At 41.9% G+C, this 22,647-nt stretch overlaps 1 protein-coding gene across 1 annotated transcript in view; it reads left to right on the forward strand.

Moving 5' to 3' along the window:
- Nucleotides 1-22,647, forward strand: part of DNAH8 (dynein axonemal heavy chain 8) — a 583,322-nt gene that overhangs the window by 87,282 nt on the left and 473,393 nt on the right. Inside the window, exons 10-12 of the mRNA XM_078852248.1 lie at nt 6,847-6,954; nt 8,967-9,068; nt 20,731-20,877. Coding sequence (XP_078708374.1) covers nt 6,847-6,954; nt 8,967-9,068; nt 20,731-20,877 — 357 coding nt within the window. The remainder of the gene's footprint in view (nt 1-6,846; nt 6,955-8,966; nt 9,069-20,730; nt 20,878-22,647) is intronic.

Genomic DNA, 22,647 nt, shown 5'->3' on the forward strand with positions numbered 1-22,647 from the left:
ACATGCTACTTTGAACATCCTCAGGTAGACTTCTTATGTGGATTGAAGACTTCCACGATCTATTGTCCATTAAGTGTTTCTTGATTGGGCACTTAACTTGCAAATTTCCTTTCTAAAGAAGCTGACCAAATGCCTTACTAAGGCTACTTAAAATCAAACAAGTACACAGCCAATATTCATAACTTCAAATACAAAAATGATACATGCATACAAATAGAATGTATATATTCAGTAGATCATAATCTTTACAGAGATATGTTACATGGCATATGTAGCATAAAACATATTCCAGTTTTGTCATATATACATTCATAAGCCTATTCCCATAAAGCATTATGGCGTGCAACATCACACATGAAATATCTGTTCATTTGTTAACAAATGTTGCAAGGCTGCCTAAGAGTAGCAAGATAGGGGCAGAAAATGGTCCAAGATGGTATAATTTAAGAGGGAGGTGGAGAATTCATATGTGAGCACATACAATGTAATCATCGGAAGAATATAATTTGAAAAGTACCTTTTTTGTTCCCATTGAATTCCAGATTTCTTTCTACTTTTGCAGATTAGTTAATCTTGTTTCTCATAGTAACTCTTTACAGGCAGCTAACACAGTTCTGTGTTTAGAAGAAGAAACAACCTCTGTGCCTGAAACACTCATTTCAATTAACACAGACAAAAGAAATAGCAAGTGATTCTAGAAGATCCACAAGCCTGCTACTAAAGAAATATATTCATCATGTTTGATTCAGTCCCATCAGTTAGTCGGGCAATGAATAAGATTCTCACACCCAAGCAATTTTATTGAAATTCACAGCTTTGCCTCTCTGCCTTTATTCCTTTTTGTTCTAGTTGGCAGGATATGTCAGCTAAGGTATTTGTACAGCCCCCATTATTGTCATATTTGAGCACCTCATAATACTTCGGTGAGGTAGGGGAATATCTGTATTGTACAGATTGGAAACTGGCTTGTCTGAAGTAACACAGGAAGTTTTTGGCAGAGTAGGGAACTGAACCTGCGTGTCCAAAGTTGCAGGCTCGCATCCTAACCAGTCTTCTTTCTCATACACTTTGTGATGTCAGGTTTCCCTCTTCCTCAGACAGCAGGCATGGAAGCTGGTCAGTCCATGTATAAAATTCAATTTCTTCCATGCCACTATTAGAGGGGGTTTTGTCCAACTGTTTGTCCCTTGGGCCCAGAACATTCTAGTTTCTTTTGGCCAAGGAGGTATCTGCCCAGATTCTCCCATTCTGAGAAGTAGGAATTTTTCCTCCTGTACTCCCTAATATACTCATACACAAGCCGGATGCAGGGGTTTCTATCCCATTCTTGTCCTCTACTTCAAAAGAGATCTGCCAGTCATGATTTGAGATAGAAACTCCCAGGTCCACACTTCAGGTTATCCCATATCCTCTGTTCAGTGGACCTAAAAGATACACACCTGCCATCATATCCCCATCTGTTAACGTTACCCAGGTCTTTCAGTGTCTACTCTCATTTAGCTCAGGGACAAAATCAATCACTATGCTATGAATCATGGATACCTAATCAATTGGGAGACAGACAGCATAAGGAAATAATGCATTTAGGAACATAGATAGCAAGGTCTTTCTTTTTCAAGTTTTATCAAACTCTCTTATCTTCTGTAGCCAGGTGTAAGAGGAATGCAAGTGTTCATAAATTCCTGCTGACTCATTGTGATGTGCAGTTTGTTGACTCTACCCAGGATGTAAAGAAGGTGGGATTGTCTCCTTGGGCGAGGTAACTAGGTCTGGGATTAGAGGCTCTATTGTGAAATTGTTAGAAACAATTTAGCCTGGAGGAGAAGGTTTAAATTGAGCTTTGTTTGGTATTATTTTTATTTCAAGTGACAAAAGAAGACATTTAGGAAGAGGGGTGAATTTGGGCATTAATCCAGAGTATGTATGCTCTTTTCTAGAGTGTGGTAAGGACTCTGCTTTTCCTGGCAGGGTCCTTTCCAGTTTCTTCCTCTCCAATCAGGTTGATTTTACAGCTCATGGACTGAGTGAACCTTATCCTGAAGGGTTGTTTTCACCTTTATTTTCTTCAAAGATTCCTCCTTCTTCTGTGGCATTCTTTCTTGAAATATTTCCTTTCTCTCCCTTAGTCTTTCATAAACCAGTTATGTAATGGTGCTGCTCCACTTTGGTTACTATGGTCCTGAGCTTCTTTTCCTACTCATCTGATTGTATCAAAATGATACTCTCATTTTGGTCCCCATCTTCTAATACAAAAAAACATAACTTTTCTTGGTGTTAGACCCAGAGACAGATGATCCTTTCAGATGTGTAGTCTTAAAAAATACTGGTCTTCCAGCACCCCGTAGTCTTGTTTATCACCCTAGCTGAAGTAGCATATGTAAATAGATAGTGGTGAACACCTGGACCCATACTGTTGGACTTCTCCTTATCTTCCCTCTGCATCTGGGTAGAGCCTCACCTTGTTTACATCAGAGTGGTTTAGCTTATGCAAAGAATACTTCATGGAGGATTTCAGAAAAATGGAGCTTACTGCTCCCTGTCTTCAAGGTCATGTGATAGCAACATAGGTCTTCAACAGTTGATTAGTTCACGATAGTTCACTTTTTGTTCTTATATGACCTAGTAATGAAACCTCATCATGTCATAAGTGCTAATAGTCTCAGGGTATGACAATATCTTGGCATGGAACTTTAAAATATCTGTCTTTTATATTTGCAAAGCCGTCAACTTGCTTTGTCTGTTGCTGTAGACTCAGTTTGACTGTTTGGTTTTCCAAGCCAAGTAGTCAAGCCATTCTTTGGGGTAAAAATGTATGTCCATAAAGACTGTTACCAGGGAGAATGGGAAAAGGAGGCACAACCAGGGAAAGTTACTCACTCTTAATCCTGTTTATCTCTGTTCTCTCATGTGATATCCCTCCTTCCTCCCTGTTCTTTTAAGTAACTTACAGTTTTCCTTCTTTTTAAGTTTTCACTGAGAGGAAGTGGGTGGATTGGGGCTTATATACTATCTATGATATCTTTGCCTCCTGTTTGGTGGAGCCATAGTGTTACTATTAAAGGCTGTTGCTGTATTGAATGGGACAAAAGAGGACTGCCGCAAACAGGATTAACAGTGAGCAATCTTCCTTCTGCTCCACAGGGAATCACCAAGTAGTGCCAAGTATCTTGCCTTCAAATTCACAGGTACATGTGAACATGAGATTTAGATTGTCACCGGGGTTTCTTCCCCAGGGTGCCACGTAGGCCCTAGACTTAGCCGCAGCACTCACTCAGGCCTCTGATCTGTGATGGCTGGGTGTTTTCCCATGCCAGGTCCACTCAGAAGGGGTTCAGCCAGAGGGCTGAGCCCCAGATAGTCCACCCCTTCCAGTGTTGTCAGTGAACTGAAGAAGGGGAATTAACACAAATGAATTATCCCATGACTGTGGTAAGATTCTTTTCCTTCAGAGAGCTCTTGTTGAGCTGCAGTCCCCAACTAAGTTCACAGGCAAATATAGAGGAATAGTCACCTCAAAAAATGAATCAGGATCAGACCCTCTCTTCTTTCAAGGAGAGGCTAGTGGGCAGCAGCCATCAGAGGAGCCCCTACCTTGTCAGCCTTCTCTCCAGGAGCTGAGGCCTGGAGGTTTCCTCAGCTTTCCTCCTTGGTCTGCCACCAAATGTGCTGGGATTTCCCCTTTTGAGCTGTTTCCTCCAGGTCCGACATCTCTCATAGGTGTGGTGGGGTGGAGCCACCTGCTTCCACATTAGCTCATTAACCCTAAATTGCCTAGTGTGGTGTTTTGTATACCGCATTACGCTGTTGTAGAGTAGATTTCAGAATGGAAGCCATGTTAGTCTGTATCAGCAAAAACAATGAGGAGTCCTTGTGGCACCTTAGGGACTAACAAATTTATTTGGGCATAAGCTTTTGTGGGCTAAAATCCACTTCATCAGATGCATGGAGTGAAAAATAGAGTAAGCAGTATATAACAGCTCGTGAAAAGATGGGAGTTGCCTTACCAAGTTGGGGGTCAGTGCTAACAAGACCAATTTAATCAAGGTGGAAGTGGCCTATTCTCAACAGTTGACAAGAAGTGGTGAATATCAACAGAGGGAAAATTACTTACCAACATGCCTCCAGCTTTCATCCAGAGCACGTCACACAATCGATTGAGCTCTAAGATCCAACCTCATTTGCTTCAATCCCTCAGACAGAGACAAACACCTACAGGATCTCTATCAAGCATTCTTAAAACTACAATACCTACCTGGTGAAGTGAAGAAACAGATTAACAGAGCCAGAAGGGTACCCAGAAGTCACCTACTAAAGGACAGGCCCAACAAAGAAAGTAACAGAACGTCATTAGCCGTCACCTATAGTCCACAAATAAAATCTCTCCAGTGCATCATCAAGGATCTACAACCTATCCTGAAAGACAATCTCTCACTCTCACAGACCTTGGGAGACAGGTCAGTCCTCGCTTACAGACAGTCCCACAGCCTGAAGCAAATACTCACCAGCAACTACACACCACACAACAAAAACACTAACCCAGGAACCAATCCCTGCAACAAACCCTGTTGCCAACTCTGTCTGTATATCTATTCAAGGGACACCATCATAGGACCTAACCCCATAAGTCGCACTATCAGGGGCTCGTTCACCTGCACATCCACTGATGTGATATATGCCATCATGTGCCAGCAATGCCCCTCTGCCATGTATCCGGATAGTCTCTACGCAAAAGAATAAATGGACACAAATTAGATATCAAGAACTGTAACATTCAAAAACCAGTTAAGATAAAAACCTAAGATAACTAGCTGATTGCCCTGCTTTCTCAGTATGAATCAGGAGGTCTCCCCTGTTGCACCCTCCTCTTTGTGTTTCCTTCCAGTATCCAACTTCCCCACTTACCTCAGGGCTTAGGTCTCCATCCCCTGGTGAACTTAGTTTAAAGCCCTCCTCACTAGGTTAGCAAGACTGCCTGCGAAGATGCTCTTCCCTCTCTTTGCTGGGTGGATCCCCTCTCTTCCTAGCAGTCCTTCTTCCTGGAACAACATCCCATGGTCAAAGAATCCAAAGCCCTTTCTCTGACACCACCTGCATAACCATGCATTTACTTCCACTATTCGATGGTTCCTACCTGTGTAGTAGAAGGATTTTATGTTTGTGTTTTGTATAAATTAGAATGAAGGATAAAGAATAATAATGTAGCATGTATTAAATGTATTGATTTGACCATATTCTGCCAGCCACCCTGTCTGAAATCAGAAAGGAATGGCCTACTGTGCCATTGGTAAAGATGCATCAGCCAGAATCTTGTGTCTGAAGTTGATTTCAAGGCAGTAATAGACCTTTAGGGTCACCACTCTGTTATAAGTTTAAAAATTAGCATTTTGAAATAAGTGAAAGAATGCAATGATTGTTTTCTCCTGCATTGCAATTTGATGTTCCTGTTCAAATGTTCTGTGTAAATCAATCCTGTTTTGTGTGTGAATGAGGAATGTGTGTGTTAGAAGATAGGTGTGAAGGCCATCACTGGACCAGATGTTCTAGGGAGGAATCAAGGACAGATGTAAAGGCACCAGGAGATTGCAACACACCCCATTGAGATGTCAGAGGAGGGCAGATTGATGACTCTAAAAGAGAAGGCAGGCACCTATCAGTGGGGACAAGATAGCTATGATCAAAACCAGCATGGGATAACTCCCTGAGAGACTGATGAAAGAACAAGATAAAGAATAAGAAGAACAATTTAAGAAAACAAGCACTCGTCAAACGGCAATTGATTACAGCATGACAGTGCAAAACTCATTGGTCCCAATGAAGGAAGATCACTATATAAATAGGGTGCTTTGCCATTAAACTTTGGGTTGGTCCTGCCAAGACTTCCCCAGAGCATCGTGTCGCGACCGACAGAACCCGGCTCCTCCCTACCTGCGATCAACCTAGCTGGCCCCTAGGTTGCTCCTGACTCTGGACTGGTAACTATAACATTGACTGGCGGGATAGTGTGTGTGTGTGTGTGATTGAACATATATGCTAATTGTAGCTCCAATAGATGCGGCATATTGCCTTTTCCCCTGAAAAAAGGTCCTGGTGCTGCTTATAAACATAACACCTGGGCCTTTTCCTTCAACAGGGAGGATGGATGAGTGCATGACTTACGTCTCAAACTCCTTTATCCTTCTTCCCCAAGCCACATAGTGTGCAGTGACCCACTTAAGGTCATTCTTGTTAGTATTATTGGTGCCCATGTGGAGTAGTAAGAAGGGGTAACAGTCCCAGGGCTTGATCAGTTTCAGCAGACAGCCCTTCACATTCTGAATTCTAGCTCCAGGCAAGCACCACACTTCTTGAGTTTCCCGGTCTGAATGGCAGATGACTCTATCCCCCTCAGGAGGGAGTCCCCGACCACAACCACGCATCTCCTCCTTTTGGGAGTGGTGGTCATGGAACCCCCATCCCTAGGACAATGCATCCCATGCCTTCTAGTTGATGGGGTCTCCTTCTGATCCCTTCCCTCAGATGACTCTTCCAAACCATTCTCCATCGTAGTACCTGTGCAGAGAGCCTGAAAATGGTTTCTTACCTCTATCTGCATTGGGGGTATATGGGATCTCCTCTTTCTTCTTCTGGAGGTCACATGCTGCCAGTTTTCTTCCCCGTTCTGCACTGCCCTCTCTGATTATTCAGCATGCAGTGCCTGCAGTACCAAACGCTGACTTCTGTGCAAGATGTGACAAGTTTTTTAAGACTGATAGACGTGAAGAAAAGTGTAATTTAGAAGTTGTGAATAGGAAACTTGGTAAGGGGAGAGAAGCTCACATAATTTTTTTAAAAATTTCTTTATTTTAGGTGTCTATGGCACATGGAATACAAAATTTGATTAATGCTATAAGAATGATTCACAGTGTTTCAAGGTATTACAATACTTCAGAGAGAATGACATCATTGTTTATAAAGGTAAGCACATTAATATCAAGGCTTCATTTATATAAACCGTGATGAAAGCAAACAGCTCTGAATATGACATTGCAGAAATTCTTGTTTTACTTCAATCAGCAGGATATCTTGGTGAAAAGTGGTAAGGATTTTATAAAGCTGTGATGCCCACTACTAAATATATAACACTTCTGTTGTCATGCTATAAAACAAATCAGGCATAAAGAAAACATCAGGCATTGCAACTGCAATTTATTTCTTATAATATTTTATATAGACTCACAAAGGTCTAGATTATGTCATCTTTATATTTAGTAGTCCCTTGCTCCACAAATACTATTTAACATGCAAAAAGAGAAGGAACTGTAGTGCTTCATGATGGACAAAACAGGTGGCAGGTCCAAGCATGAATGCTGTCTACTTCTTATCCTATAGGTTTGCTACTGTCCTCTAACTTCTCTCTCAGAACTTGTCTATGTCTGGCCAAATGATACCCCCTTGTCAGGTTACATTACCCAGCCTCTCCAGGGCTCTTCCCAGGTTCTTTCACAGGGTTATTCCAAAACTTTTCTTAAACTCTTTCTTTGTGGAGACCCAGAGCCCTGGCTTCTAGTCTCTCTAAACAGGTAGTGGCCTAGAATACCCCATCTAGAACTTCTGAGTTTTACTAGTGTGGCAAAGCTCCGACCTTGTCTCAGTGGGTCCCACGTTTCCTGGCAGATTAAGCTAGCCTCAGAGGCTCACTGTGACCCTCTATGTAGCCCTTCTCCCTCTAGAGGCAGGGGTCACAGCCTACAGAGCCATTTTCATCATTAGCAAGCAAGGGAGGTGAGGAGAAGCCACCTTCCCTCGCAAAGTCTCTGTTGTCTCCCAGTCTCAGTGATTAGTCGGGGAGGGGAGGTGGGAGCCCAGACCCGCCCTCTACTCTGGGCTCCAGCCCAGGGTCCTGATAGTAGCAGCTCTTGGTATCTGACTTTTTAGAAACAGGATGAGTATGATTCCCTGGGCCACTTCCCCACAGCAGCCTTCACTTCTTCAATATCTGCATCACCCTTACCTTCCTTGTGCCTGATAGGGTTTGTACTGCTCCGTTTCTCCAGCAGCCCGGCTTCCTCCTACAGCTCCTGACACACACACCTCCACCTGACTAACTGGGAGGCTTTTAACTAGTTTCAGCCAGCCCCTGGTTGGCTTCAGGTGTCCCAATCAACCTAGCTATCTCCCCTGCTTTCTGGAAGGATCTTAATTGGTCCCAGGTGTCTTAATTGACCTGGAGCAACTGCCATTTTCCTACCCTGGTAACAAGGATTCATTTAGCCTGGGACTAATATATCTGTCTCCCACTACTTTTCTATAGCCATCTGGCCTTACCCCGTCAAACTAGCTAAAACTCAAGTAGAGAAGACACCACATTTGTTTTCTCAGGACATTGCCCTTCACTCATGGATGTGCCCTGCAGCCACGGATGGAGCCATTTCTAGTTGGAACACTGGATAGCCTCTGTGTATGTATGTTTAAAACATACAACAAACATGGTGTCTTCTATTCTTGAGTTTCTGCTAGTGACATTCTGTGAGTATCTATATATTTTACACATACGGGTGGATGTGGGTATGGTGTGTGTAGATAGATAAAACACACCTGTAAGAATGATGCATGACTTCTAGTGGGGGTCCTGGCTTACATACTACACAGCTACCACATGAGTAAAAATTCTCAGAACTCTGGTAGTTCTGCTTGTCTCATGGTGGGAAACTAAGATCCAGGAGTGAGAATCCTGTTAGAGTGATCTTTTGAGAAGCAGAATTATGAGCAAACATCTTTTCCTTTTATGCCTGAGACTTGTTCAAATATCTGTGTCTAGAAGTATCTAAAATACTGTACTGTACTTAAGTCACATATGTTAGGATATTTAACGTAAATGTGATGGAAAAGTTCCAATTGCAGGTATATAATTTGTTTTTTTCAAGGTGTAATAAAAACAAAATTTTGGAGATCATTAACAAAGTTTGTTTTTCATTTATATGTACTAGGTTACAAATCAAATGGTTACAGCATGTAAGGCATATATTACTGATGGTGGTTTATCTCGTGTATGGGACCAGGATACACCTGTAGTAATTAAAAAAATTCAGGTTTGTATAGTGGTATTTTGTTGTTTTCACTGGTTTAGATCACATTCTGATGTGGGTTCTTATTTTACCTAGTAAGCACCGGCTTGTAGGACTGCACTGAAGTCCATCATTTTTATTAGAAAAGTATGCATTGCTTTGTAATATAAAGTTTTCCAGATTTCATATTAAATAAATTATTCAAAGCTGATTTATTACTGTTAAAAGTAAACATATAACACTATAGGATTTAAAAGAGAGACAGTCCCACTATTTAGAGTGTTCAATCTAAGGTAATCAGTCAAAGAACATAAAAGCAACAGAAAAAGGAAAAAGGATGATATTTAAAACAAGTAAAAATAAGTAATTACAGCATAGGGAGCTAATCATGTAAATTCTGATATTTTTAAATAGAAGTTGGGAGTAGCACAGAATGTGTAACTATCAGAGCCATGTCAATCAAGAGGATTTAGAGGGACAGGATGGTATACAGGAGGAGGAATGTTATTCCAGGAATCAGGAGCAGTATGAGATAAGGCACAAAGGCAAGAGTGACAGCAGTGTACTAATGGAGAAATGAAGCAAGAATGGTCAGAGTGCTGGGCTGATAGGTGATAATGAGATGTAGGTAAAGGGAGAGTTTTAAAAATGATGAGGAGTTCCGATTTTATGTAGAAAGAGACAAGGAGCCAGTGAAAGCACATTAGAAAGTGAATTACATGGTAAGAGCAGCAGGAGAGTAAGGTTATTTTTGCTGATGAATGTTGGGTAGATTGGAGAGGAGATGGTCAATGGTTTTGATGAGAAAACTATATAGCATGAACCAGAGTTTTGTCAGACTAGGGAGAGATTTTGGAAACGCTAGTGGGAGAAGCAAAAGGATTTGGTGAGAACCCGGTGAGGAGAGAAGGAAAGGGAGGAGTCAAAGAATTTAAAGGTTGAGAGAGGGAGTGTGCATATATGTGGAGGGACTGTGTAGGGCACCAAAAATTTAACAACCTGTCAGAAGGTTGGGCTCCCTGCTTCATGGTAATAATGTAAGTTTATCCTTTGTAGAAAACCAGTTTGCAGGTTAAGACCAGAATTTCCCTTTATCTTCTGTTGATCCCCTTTTCATGATCAATGATGAGTATTTAATGAGGTGGGACCTAATAGTACTCCAGTCCACTTCAATTTGCATTGCTCTTTATCATTACTCTAAATAATCCTAATTCTTCAGCTCGGTTTTACTCTCCTTTGAGTTGCTGTACACGTATACATTCCATTTTAGGTGTATGTGTACTCAATGCACTTTAGTCAGAGACTTTTTCTAGTAGTACCTTTGGGGTAGTGGATGTGGTCTGGTGTGGTGGGGCAGTGCCCCACCCCCATGCCAGATTGGGCTACAACAGGCCAGAGCGGCTGCGCAAGGTGGCAGCCAATCAGGGAGGGCCTGTTAGGGAGCCAATCAGGGCCAGTATTACAGCCAGCCAATCGGGGCTAGTCTAGTACCTATATAAAGGCTGCCCAGGAAGGGAGCAGGCAGTCTCTCCCAGGCCTTCAGAGGGTGAAGGTCTGTCTCCTGTGTGAGGAGACTAGCACCAGGGACAGCGCAGCGCAGCGCTGGGCAGGTGGGGGTAGCAGAAGGGAACTCCCGCCCGGTATCTGCTGGGCCGTGGGCCCTGAGAAAAAGGGCCTAGCCAGTGCAAAGGGGCCGAGGGGGAAACGGCCCAGGGAGAGAGACGGACAAAGAGAGAGAAGGAAGGCAGGCAGGAAGGCTGCCACCAAAGGGTCCCTGGGTTGGGACCCAGAGTAGAGAGCGGGCCTGGGTCTCCCCCCCTTGCACTTCCACCTGGCTGTTAGGAGTGCCCATCACGGACTGCACCAGACCCCTGCCAAAAGGGGTTAGACTTTGGGGTGTGGTTGGCCATTGTAGCTGGGGCGAAGAGAAGGACTGCTGATAACACCAAACCCCCGGAAGGGGGTGAGACCGGAGCAGTGGGCACTGCCAAAGGGCAGTGTCCTGAAGAAGACGCCGCAAGCTGGGAGCAACGTGGGTCGAGACACCAACCAAGGGCGGGAGACGGACGGGACACCACTGGCAGAGGGCGCTCTGCATGAACTGAGCTAATTCCCTGACTGAGCAGCAGGACGTGCTGCAGTGGCGAGTCCCAACCCCGTCACACCTGGATGTCCTTGTGATGCATCAGAGGGCATAAAGGGCAAGGCCACACTGACTCCCTCTCATTCTTTCTTACTGCCCATGGCAAGTACTGGAGATCTCCACTGCTTTTTGAGCTTTGTCATTTCTAGCCAGCTTTACATATTGAAATTGTATATAGTTGTAGATACTGTTAATAGTTAGTATTAGTTTAGTGTTAATTAATTATATTATATTATTATTATTTTCATTTTTCCTTCTGAGTGTTGCTCCTGGAGTCTCTCTGTTTACAATGCAGAGATCTTCAGGTTTCAAACTGTAAAGTAATGCCTGCAACTGATGGGCATCAAGTTGCTTGTTTTGTTTAGGAGAGGAACATGTTAAAGATAAGTGCTCCAATTGTAAGTCTTTTCTGTCGAGTACGAAGTATGAGAGAGATTCATCTTATGGCGTACCTGTTAGAGAAGGCGATGTGCCCCTCCTCAGAATTTGATGACTTTGTTTGTGAGAGCTGAAATCTCTGCCACCCTGTAAAGAATGACCTTTTGGCTACCTCTTCTGCATATAAGGGAGAGAATGGGGGAAAGAGATGGTTATCTTTGTCCACAATGCTTCCTTGAAACCAAAGATGCTTGCTATTTCCTCCGAGTCAGACTCGAGACCAAAGAAGTTTTCCTTTTCAGCTCTCAAAGGTGAGACATCGGAAGGAACTATACGTTCTCTGGTACTGACTTGGGTGGAACATAAGAACAACGATGACCTCTGGTACTGTTAGAGGTGGCACTGTCAGATCTGGCACTAATGTCTCTGGTGCTTTCGATACTGACACCTTCTTCATCTCACATGATAATGTCAACTCCGCTATTTAATTCTTCAGAACTGTCGAGATCAGTGTTGTATACTTCAGCACCAATACCATCTACTTGGACTTGGGGGCACTTCATTCTATCTCCATACCTACAATGCTTCAAGCTTTCTTAGTTGCTAAGGACTTAATATGTCTCTCAGTACCAGACTTGCCACTGCAGTCAGTACTGGTCGCAGTCATGTCAGCTAACATAGTCTCACTATACCTTTTATGGATCTGCCACCATTGCATGCTCCTCAACAGTCATTGGTACTGGTAACTACTTCTGCATCAGTACTTGCTACATTGGCTCTAATACTGATGACAGTGCTGACAACATTTCTGTCTACATCTCTGGTACCACATATTTCTACCTCCCTTTACTCAAACTGCTATTGCTCCAAAATTTCCAGAGAACTGTAATATGTCTTCATCTAACTCCAGCAGCAGCTGGCCAGCTTCACCTGTTATGTCATTTAGATCTTGCTACTCTCCTGCTCAATCCTCATATAAATGTACTGCAAGGACATGATACTTGGCCACTTCTCCCATGTGCCTTCAGACAAGACTGAGATTCATCTGGAGACTTCTCTGTCTGGTGCTCATCACCTTGGTCTGTGGTTCCCTATAACTTCCCGTCCTGACCCTATTGGGCCACGGGATGCCGCTCAAGATATAAGCTTGGTGTCTGCCTCTTGATCCATATCCAAATCACTGCTCTGTTCCATCTTCTGCTACATAGGAAGCACCTCCCCTGGCTTCTGAGCAGGTGTCCCGCTTAGAGATCTTGGAAGAGGCGAGAGACAGGATGACACCACTGTCTAACTTCCTCTTATCTCATCATCCTCACCAGATGAGGTGATTACATCAGAAACATCCTTGCCACCTAGTGGATTTTTAAACTTTTCAGGATTTGATGAAGTGGTGACATACCCATAATGTGAATGGGCCAAGGTTGTTTAAGATAACCCTCATAAACTCCTGAAAATATTTGAAACTTTGGCTCCAGAATGTGTGGCTCTTCTGATCAATGAAACTCTTCTCAATTCTGCTAAGACTTTATGGCAGAACCTGGCCTCCCTCCTGCTGGTATCAAAAAGGGCTGACAGTTGCTACTAAGTGCCCTCCCAAGAGGGTTATTGTTTTATCACGCATCCTTCCTTGTATTCTCCTGCGCTAATGGCTGTGAATGAACATACCAAAACAGTCACAGACAAAATGTAACCAAAAGATAAAGAATTAATTAAGTTAAACCTGTATGGCACGAAATCCTATACAACAGCCAGTTAGGAAATGGAAGTAGTAGGCTCTTCTGGCAAATATGTTTATTAATTGGAACTCTATCTCAAAATTTGGTGATAAATTGCCTGAGGAACTTAAGGAGCAATTTCTTGCCATCATAGCTATGGGTCACTTAACCACATTGACTCAGCAGTCATGGCTTTTAAATCTATGGCCACAGACATATCTATAAGCCATTCCTCCTGGCTTCAGGCCTCAGGGATTCCTAGAGAATTTCAAAACACAGGTGAAGATCTGCTTTTCAAAGGTCTAAATTGTTTTTGAAGAAAAAACTGCTATGCTTTGCTTACTCCAAAAGACTCTAGGGCTACATTATGTTCTTTGGAAGTCTACTCTCTGCCTCTAAAAAGGGACACTGTAAATCTCAATTTATCTGTTTAGACATGTGTACCCTTGTAGGAGATGCAGTAAGCCTTCGAGGTGCAAGCAGCTGCAGGATCTTCTAACCAGATGTCAGCTTCTTTAAAGCAGTCAATTTGATGGGCATATCAATGACAATTGACCAGTCACTATGTATCTGTAGTGGGGTGGTCACCCGCTCCGGCCTTAAACGGCTTAAAACAGCCCAGGAGAGGGCTGTGGCTGGGAGCAAACAGTTCCCAGGCTGATTGGGGGAAGCAGGCTCAGATGTGGGCACTGGGGTCCGGGAGGGACACTGGGGCAGTGGCAAGCAGGACACCGGCCTGCAGAGGGCGCTCCGGAGGTTGGAAAAGCTAATTACCTGAGAGACCAGCAGGAGGCACCGCACGGGTGAGTCCCACACCATGACAGTATCTTCATACTAATTCCCTTTGAGAACCATTGGTAAAGATGCATCAGCCAGAATCTTGTGCCTGAAGCTGATTTCAAGGCAGTAATATACCTTTAAGGTCACCACTTTGTAGGTTAAAAATTAGCATTTGTCTCTCTTCCTCAGTGCCTGCACCTCCATAACATCAGACAAATGGTTCTGAGCACTGCTTAAGAAGGATATGTCATACGGTTCCAATCCTTCCTCCACTAACCTTCCCAGGGACCCTTTTCACAAGACTGCTTCAGAAAGTGCAGTCTCTCCTCTGTATGGGAACCATATTGAAAGCATCTCTACAACAAGGGGGGAAAGGGTTTTATTCCCACTACTTGCTCATTCCCAGAATAGGCTGGTGTTCTGATATCCAGGTTTTTCCTTAGCTGGATGACTGGCTGATTTGAGGTCAGTCAAAAGAGCAAGTAGTGAGCAGCATTATTCAAATCCAGTTCCTGTTTGCTCATCTGGAACTGAGAATAAATGCAGAAAAGTCAACTTTAATCCCAGTCCAAAAGACTGAATTTGTAAAAGCCATCTTCGATACTACTACAAAAAGAAAAGGAGTACTTGTGGCACCTTAGAGACTAACCAATTTATTTGAGCATGAGCTTTCGTGAGCTACAGCTCACTTCATCGGATGCTACTACAGTGACTGCTTACTTATTTCAAGACAGGTTTCTGGCCATTGTCAACTTTTCAAGAACTTCAAAGCCAATCTCAGGACAATGGTATAATCCTGCCCATGACTTCTAGGTCTCATGGCATCATACACATATGCAATTTAGCATGTCAGACTTCACCTCAGGTACATGGAGTCCTGGCTCCATTCCACAGCTGAGCAGACACTCTCTGGACATGCTGATATATGTACTTGTATGAGTGCTTTTATCCCTAGACTGGTGAATGGACCCCAAAAACAGCTGTGTGGAAGTTCCCTTCTTCCCTTCTGTGCCAATTGTCATTGCTGGTTCTGATGCCTCCACCAAGGCCTGGGGTGTCCACCCAGGGGAGTTTCACAACATATACAAATCATAGAGTTAGGGGATACATTTAATGCAAGCAAGTGTTCCTAGCCATAATCAAAAGGCACACAACTCAGGTACTTATGGACAACACCACTGCCATGTTTTACCTGATCAGGCAAGGCAGAGCCAGGTTGGGTCACTTATGTGAAGAATCGATTCATCTCTGAAGTTTTGTGTTCAGAACATTACACTGAAGCCTTCCATCTGCTGGGATGAGAAACACTACAGTGTATTCCTTAAGCAGAAATGTCATTTATCACCAAGAGTCATCCTTGAAGATAAACATATTGGCCATCATGTTCTAGAAATGGGGACCACCCACTGTAGATCTCTTTGCAACAAACCTAAACAAAAAGTGTTAGAGGTGTGTTTCAGGGTGGTTGGAGTCCAGACTCAGTAGCAGATATCTTCCTTCTTCCTTGATCAACCGATCTTCTCTGTGCCTTTCCACTGGTTCATCCTTGGAATCAAAGGATAAGGAAACTAAAATAAGACCACGCTACATTAACACTGATAGCTCTGGCTTGGCTAGGGCAGCATCGCTACATAGATCATCAAGAGCTCACAATCCAATCACCAATAACACTGCCATTTGTTGAAGGATGTTTGTCTCTGAATCAAGATCAGAAACTACATCCAGACCTACAGAATGTGCATTTCTGGGCCTGGATGAGATATGGTTGGACTCCTTGGAAAAATCTTGTTCTCAGGAGATCCAAACCATTCTTATTAACAGAAAGGATTCTATGAGATCTATCTACTTAGCTAAGTGGAAGAGATTTTTCTATCTGGGCTGCTTCTCATCATCTTTGTCCCACTGGAGCCGAAATTCAGGACATCTTGTATATATACAAGACTTTTCAATTAGCTCCATTAGAGTTAATTTAGCCACCATCTTGGCCATTCACCCTTCCATTAAAGGCTTGTAAGTTTTTTGTCACACCTGGAGGTAGTGAGATGTCTTAAAGAGCTTGTTTGTGTATACTGTCCTGTCAGAGATCTAGTTCCATTTTGGGAGCTGAGGGTGTGTGTCTCAACTTCAAGCCTAAGTTGACCTATATTAGGTCAACTTACAGCCACCACAGTAATTACTGCAGTGGTTCATGTCCACACTACCCTCCCTGGGTTGATGGTGCATGTCCTCACCAGGAGCCCAGTCTCTCAGCTCTGCTGGCAGCTTCCTGCCAGGAACCTGGCTGCCCTATAGGTTCCCAGGTTCCCAGCGGGCTGTGCTCCCCTCTGCTTCCTGTTCCCTGCTGGGAGTGGGGGGGAAACCCCCTGGAGCTTCTCCCCCATCGTTCCCTGCCGGGAACGGGGGAAGCCGCCTTGAGGCAAGTCATTTAGAGTGTCTCCTAGACTGTTTGTGCCCTACACAAAAAGAGTGAAGGGGAAAGCAATCTCAGCTCAGATATCTTCTTGCATAAGATCCCGTTACAAATTCACAAAAGTAACTTCTCCAACAAAGATAACTACTCACTCTACAAGGGCTCAGGTTACCACAACAGCCTTCCTAAATAATGTACTGATTGTGGATATCTGTAAAGTGGCTACATGGTAATCAATACATACCTTCTCCAGACTATGCCATCAACTCCGGCATTGTGAATGGATGTAGACTTTGGTAAGTCTGTACTTCATTCCCAGTTCAAGTAGGTCCGAAGTCCCACTGCCTGTAAAGAAACCCACAGTGAAATGTACATGTACACAATCATTCAAAGAACTAAAAACCAGTTACTTACCTCTACAGTAGCTGCTGCTCTTCACCATAGGTTTGTGCACACATTGAGCTTGTCTTCACTACTGGGGTAAGTCAACCGAAGTTACTCTACTCCAGCTATGTGAATAACATAACTGGAGACAACATAGCTTAGGTCGACTTACCCCGGTGTCTTCACTGCTCTGCATCAATAGGAGACGCTCTCCAGTCCACTTACCTTACCCTTCTCAGGGAGCTGGAGTACTGGAATTGACCGGAGAGCACTCTACTGTCGAGTTAGCAGGTCTTCACTAGACCCACTAAATTAACACCCACTGCATCAATTGCAGCAGTGTTGATCTCCCAGTAGAGAAGACAAGCCCATACATTCCATGACCCTCCCTCCTTCTCTTCTAGTTTGGAAGTGTTTTCATATTTCTGATGCAAAGGAACTCAGGAGGGTTTTCTTTAATGCCCTTGGCTGCATACACAAGGATATCGTAGGTGCATGCAGTGCCCCGACAGTACTGCTTATAAAAGTCTCTGACTCAAGTATTTTGGGCACACACATACACCTACAGTGGAATGTATGTATGCCCAACACATCTTGAAGAACAGTGATTATAGTAGAGGTACGTATCTGTTTCTTTCACATGACAACGATCATGTGCAGGTCAGTTTTTAGATTAGTTTTGTGAGTGACCTTTTGTAAGAAACATCAAATGCTTTACTGAAACCCGAATATTTTGCTATGTTTCCTCCAGCCACAAATTTTGTAATTCTAAGTGTACAAATCTGGGACAAAGCTGTCGTGTCAGTCTTGATAATAAAGAAAAAATTTCACAAAGGAAAATTATAATATTGTCTCTTTAAAGGCTCCAGCCTTCATGTTTAACATCCTTTAATGCTGTGGCTTCTTTCTAAGGATATGGACCAGGCTTCCCTCACATTGTTTTCACTAAAAAAGTCTACTGCCACACCTGGGCAGGCTTCTTTTGGACCTTATAAACAAAGACAAGAAATCAAAAAGTCTTATTGGAGAGTCTTTTCAAGCAGAATGCAAACCTCAGGCAGAGACGAAGCAATCTTTTCTTCTGGGAGCACCAACCATTTCCACTTCCTGTTTAAATATCTGTTTTGCTGTCAACATGTGTTAAGATGGCTTGCAATCTGTCTCTTAATAACTAGTTGTATAGTTTTTTTTTTTTAAAATAAAATAATGGGAAACCAGGGATGTATTGAAAATGAGGGATCTGTCATGTACCAAAGGACTGGGGGAACCTCCCCTTCCACAAAGGTCTTATTATATATTTTTAAAAAAGGACGGAAGAGTTGGGAAAGAGGGATTCTGGAAATTACTGATTGGTAAACATATAATGGATTGAAAATAAAGCACAAATATTTTTCCATCTGTAAGCACTTGGAGGATAATGGAACTATGGGAAATAAAGTTATTTCTTCAAATCACGGACTGTATGTTTTGATTGATAACATTGGTGGATGTAGGAAACATAGTGGTAATATCTGGACTTAAACACGATATCGTGCCTCACATAAGCTAAATTGAAAACAAATTCAGAATGGCTGTGTTGAAGGCCCCATGACTTGCAAGCTTGGCCTAGATTCTGCAGCTAGATCCTATATTCTGTAGCACTCTGATGAAAATTCTGCAGCTTCTTAAGAACAATTTTAAAAATTGATGATATTTTAGAGAATTAAATATGAAAATGAATAATAAAATTAAAGTAGCTCCTAGGTTATTTATTTTAATATTAAATTTCCATTTATTTTACATTGCCTCCCCCATTTTCAGTATACTGCAGATTGTTATTTTTTAGGTTTCAGCATTAAGAACACTTTAATTTAATGGTGCATTTCAGACATTCTGAGCTATGTTTTCAGGCAGTATGACAACTCAGGAAGACATCAGTACTTCGATTTACATTTGGATCACATTTTCAAGCGTTTCTTTGGGACCACAAAGCCTAGAAACACAATTTTTTAAAATGAAAGCTGAGATCCTGGAGCAGCTTTTTGCAGAAAGCATGACTTCCATAACAAATTCCATTGAATTCCGGAATACATGGGACTTTGGCCATGTCTACACTACCACTTTTGTCAGTATAACTTATGTCATTCAGGGATGTGTTTAAAAACAAACAAACAAAAAAAACCCCACCCTCTTGAGCAACATAAGTTACACTAAAAGAAAAGGAGTACTTGTGGCACCTTAGAGACTAACAAATTTATTTGAGCATAAGCTTTCATGAGCTAAGGTGCCACAAGTACTCCTTTTCTTTTTGCGGATACAGACTAACAGGGCTGATACTCTGAAATAAGTTACACTGAGAGACATGCTGGTGTGGACCGCGCTATGTAGGTGGGAGAGCTTCTCCTGCTAATATAGCTACCACCGCTCATGGAGGTGGTTTTATTATGTAGATGGGAGAGCTCTCTCTCCTGCCAACATAGAGCAGCTACACAAGTGATCTTACAGTGGCACAGCTGCATTGGTACAGCTGTGTTGCTCTAAGCTCGCTAGCGTAGACATGGCTTTAGACTATGATTTGACTGCTGTCACTTATGACCCTAAACAAGGGCTACTGATAAGTTTGTTTTTCCTTCTTTAAATTGGGTTGAGATGACCAACAGAGTGCTTTAAGGGTTTGTGTTGATTTAACATAAAGTATCTATTATAAAACATTCTAGAGAATAAAAGCTTGAACATTTTGATTGAAGACTGGTTTGTTTTTTTTACATCCACTGAACTGGTGCATTAATTAAGGTCTCAATTCAACAAACCACTTAAACATGTGCTTGCAGTTCAACATGTACTTACATGGCTTTTCTGTGGAATTCTACTCCTGGACAGCCAAGACAGGGTTTTTTACGTTAGGTATAATATTTGAAAGAGCTGCTGCCTAATTGCCGTCAACCTTTTTCCTCTACATTTTAAACTGGAAATGCTCATATTGGCATAGCTAGTTTTAACCATGCTGTGCTAATAGTATGGTTATAGGAAGTACTGTTTTCTGTTTTGGCTTCTTGATACAGCCACTGTGTGTCAGAATCGTCTCATCTTTCTCCTTTCCCATACAACTTCTTGTCTTGTTCCTCTCTTGTTGAAGTATTTTTGCTAATTATTATTAGGTCAGTAGGTCTCAGAGGCCCCCCAGCCATCCTTAGCACCCCCTTTTGTTAGGTGCTATACAACACATGGTAAAAGCCTCTGCTCTGAAGGGCTTACAATCTAGGGCCTTGATCCTGCAAAGGCTTACGCACATGCTTAATTTTAGGGGTAATAATAATATTTGAATAATACTTAATACTTCAGCAAGAGGGAGGGAGAAGTCAGTAGAACTATTCAGTGTGGAAAGTTAAGTGTGCTTAAATTTTTGCTGGATCAGACCTAAGACAAGACACATCTAGCAAATGTAAGAAAAGAAATCTGAAGGATCTGAGATGTTCAAGGGTAACACTGATATGGCATTTGGTAAAGATTAGCTCCCTGCAGCAATAGTTTTGAGTCAATTATTCTTAATCATAAAGTAAGATAAATACAGGAAATCCTTATTGGTCATCCATCTAACATTATTAGTTTGGTTTTTCACATTTTCTCCTCATCACTTTCTTCTTTTTGAAATGAGAATAGTAAGTGCTAAATAAGAAAAATTTCTCCATGTTAGTGCAGGACACAAGGAATAGGTCACAAGTCTGGTTGCAAAATTCTGTTTCAGTATCAAAATGATAATGTGGACTAATTACAAAAAATACCATTTTCTAAAATACAGAACAGCCAACAGAAACAACAGATTTTTTTTGTACATAAGAAATATTGCATGTTTCTTTCCATCTGATAGTTATTGCATTTGTTTCTCAACTTTTTTAGGACTGCATTTTTTTATTTAAAGAATATCAAAAATGCTTTCATAAAACAAGGAAACAGATTTTGGAAGCTCTAGGGGAAAAGACATTTGAAGTATCAGAGATGTATATTTTTGGCAAATTCGAAGCTTTTTGTAAAAGGCTAGAAAAAGTAAGTAACATTTTAAAAAAAAGGTAATTGTGCATGTCTTTAATGAGAATTTTTGTAGATTGACTAAAGAATTGCTTAGTGTACTGTATTCTTAATTCAATATGAAAGATTTTTTTTCTTTAAAATGTGGTTGATGTTTTTGGATAAATACGGCATTTCTCTTGATTTCTTAGACCATCAAATTATTATGACTTTCACAAATAACGAAAGCTGTAGTTAAGAGTTGCAACTCACTTTTTTCATTTGCTCATAGCTTGTTAAAAAATTCCGTGTTTGGCTTTCTATGCTTGGTCTCAGCCTAAAATTCAGTTTTTTAAAAGGGTTCAGAAAAATCAATTAATCTGAACCTAAGCTTTGTCTACACTATGCAGCTTTTAGCGACATGGCTGTGCCACTACAGCCACGTTGCTAAAAGGAGCGCAGTGTATCTGCTGTTTGTTGGCAGGAAAAAGCTCTCCTGCCGACAAACTTCCACCCCGCTCAAGCAGCAATGACTTTGTGGGCAGGAGAGCACTCCTGCCGACAAAGTGCTGTTCACATCGGTGCTTTTCGTCAGTAAAACTTTTGTCGTTCAGGGTGTGTGGTTTATTTTTTTTTTCCCAACACCCCTGAATGACAAAAGTTTTGCCGATGAAGTTCCAGTGTAGACAAAGCCTAAGTTAGATGGGCAGAGGAAAAAAAATAATAGATTTACATTTTTGCCAAAATACATAAGGCTTTCCCCCCCCAAAGATTATAAAAAGAAAGAGACCCACCACACACACATTGTACTTCAAATTTTCAAAACATGATGTTTTTATTATTAATTTGTTTATTTATTAAGCTCCCATAGCATTATTTGTGTTGTACACGACAAAAAATTAAGATAATTATGTATCCTAAAGAGTTAATAATCTATCCACACCCCATTAAAGTGAATGGAAAGAGTCCTGTTAATTTAATGGGCTTTGGAACAAACTGTAAAAAATAAAAAATGGAGAAGTAAAGAGTAGGAAACCCAAAGGGAGGATTGTTTTAGAGTTGTTGGTTGCTGGTGTGGTTTGTTTTTGTTTGTTTTTTGTTATTCTCTTCCTATGGGTTTTGTAGAAGTGACATTTTAGGAGGGATTTGAACGTGGAAAGAGAGGATGGTGGATTAGCTCCATGCAGGTGGCCTGATAACTCTTGACAGCCTTTTGTCTTCAGCGCCCTCTGGCAAACTCTTGTGCATGAGTCTTCAGCATTAATCAGTGCATTTACAAAATCAGTTTAGGATCAGTTCCTCCAAATTGATCCCACTTGCACAGAACAAAATCAGAAAGAAGCATTTAAAGAATTCCCTAAGAAACTCAGGCTGGAGACTTTCATATCCTGGGTCCAAGGGTGTCATAAATATAAAGGGAAGGGTAAACCCCTTTAAAATCCCTCCTGGCCAGAGGAAAGATCCTCTCATCTGTAAAGGGTTAAGAAGCTAAAGGTAACCTCGTTGGCACCTGACCAAAATGACCAATGAGGAGACAAGATACTTTCAAAAGCTGGGAGGAGGGAGAAAAATAAAGGGTCTGTGTCTGTCTGGATGATGCTTTTGCCAGGGACAGAACAGGAATGGAGTCTTAGAACTTAGTAAGTAATCTAGCTAGGTATGTGTTAGTTTATGATTCCTTTAAATGGCTGAAAAAATAGCTGTGCTGAATAGAATGACTATTCCTGTCTGTGTGTCTTTTTTGTAACTTAAGGTTTTGCCTAGAGGGATTCTCTATGTCTTGAATCTAATTACCCTGTAAGGTATTTA

The sequence above is a fragment of the Lepidochelys kempii genome, chromosome 3 (assembly GCF_965140285.1).
Source record: "Lepidochelys kempii isolate rLepKem1 chromosome 3, rLepKem1.hap1, whole genome shotgun sequence".
In the NCBI taxonomy this organism is placed as follows: Eukaryota; Metazoa; Chordata; order Testudines; family Cheloniidae; genus Lepidochelys; species Lepidochelys kempii.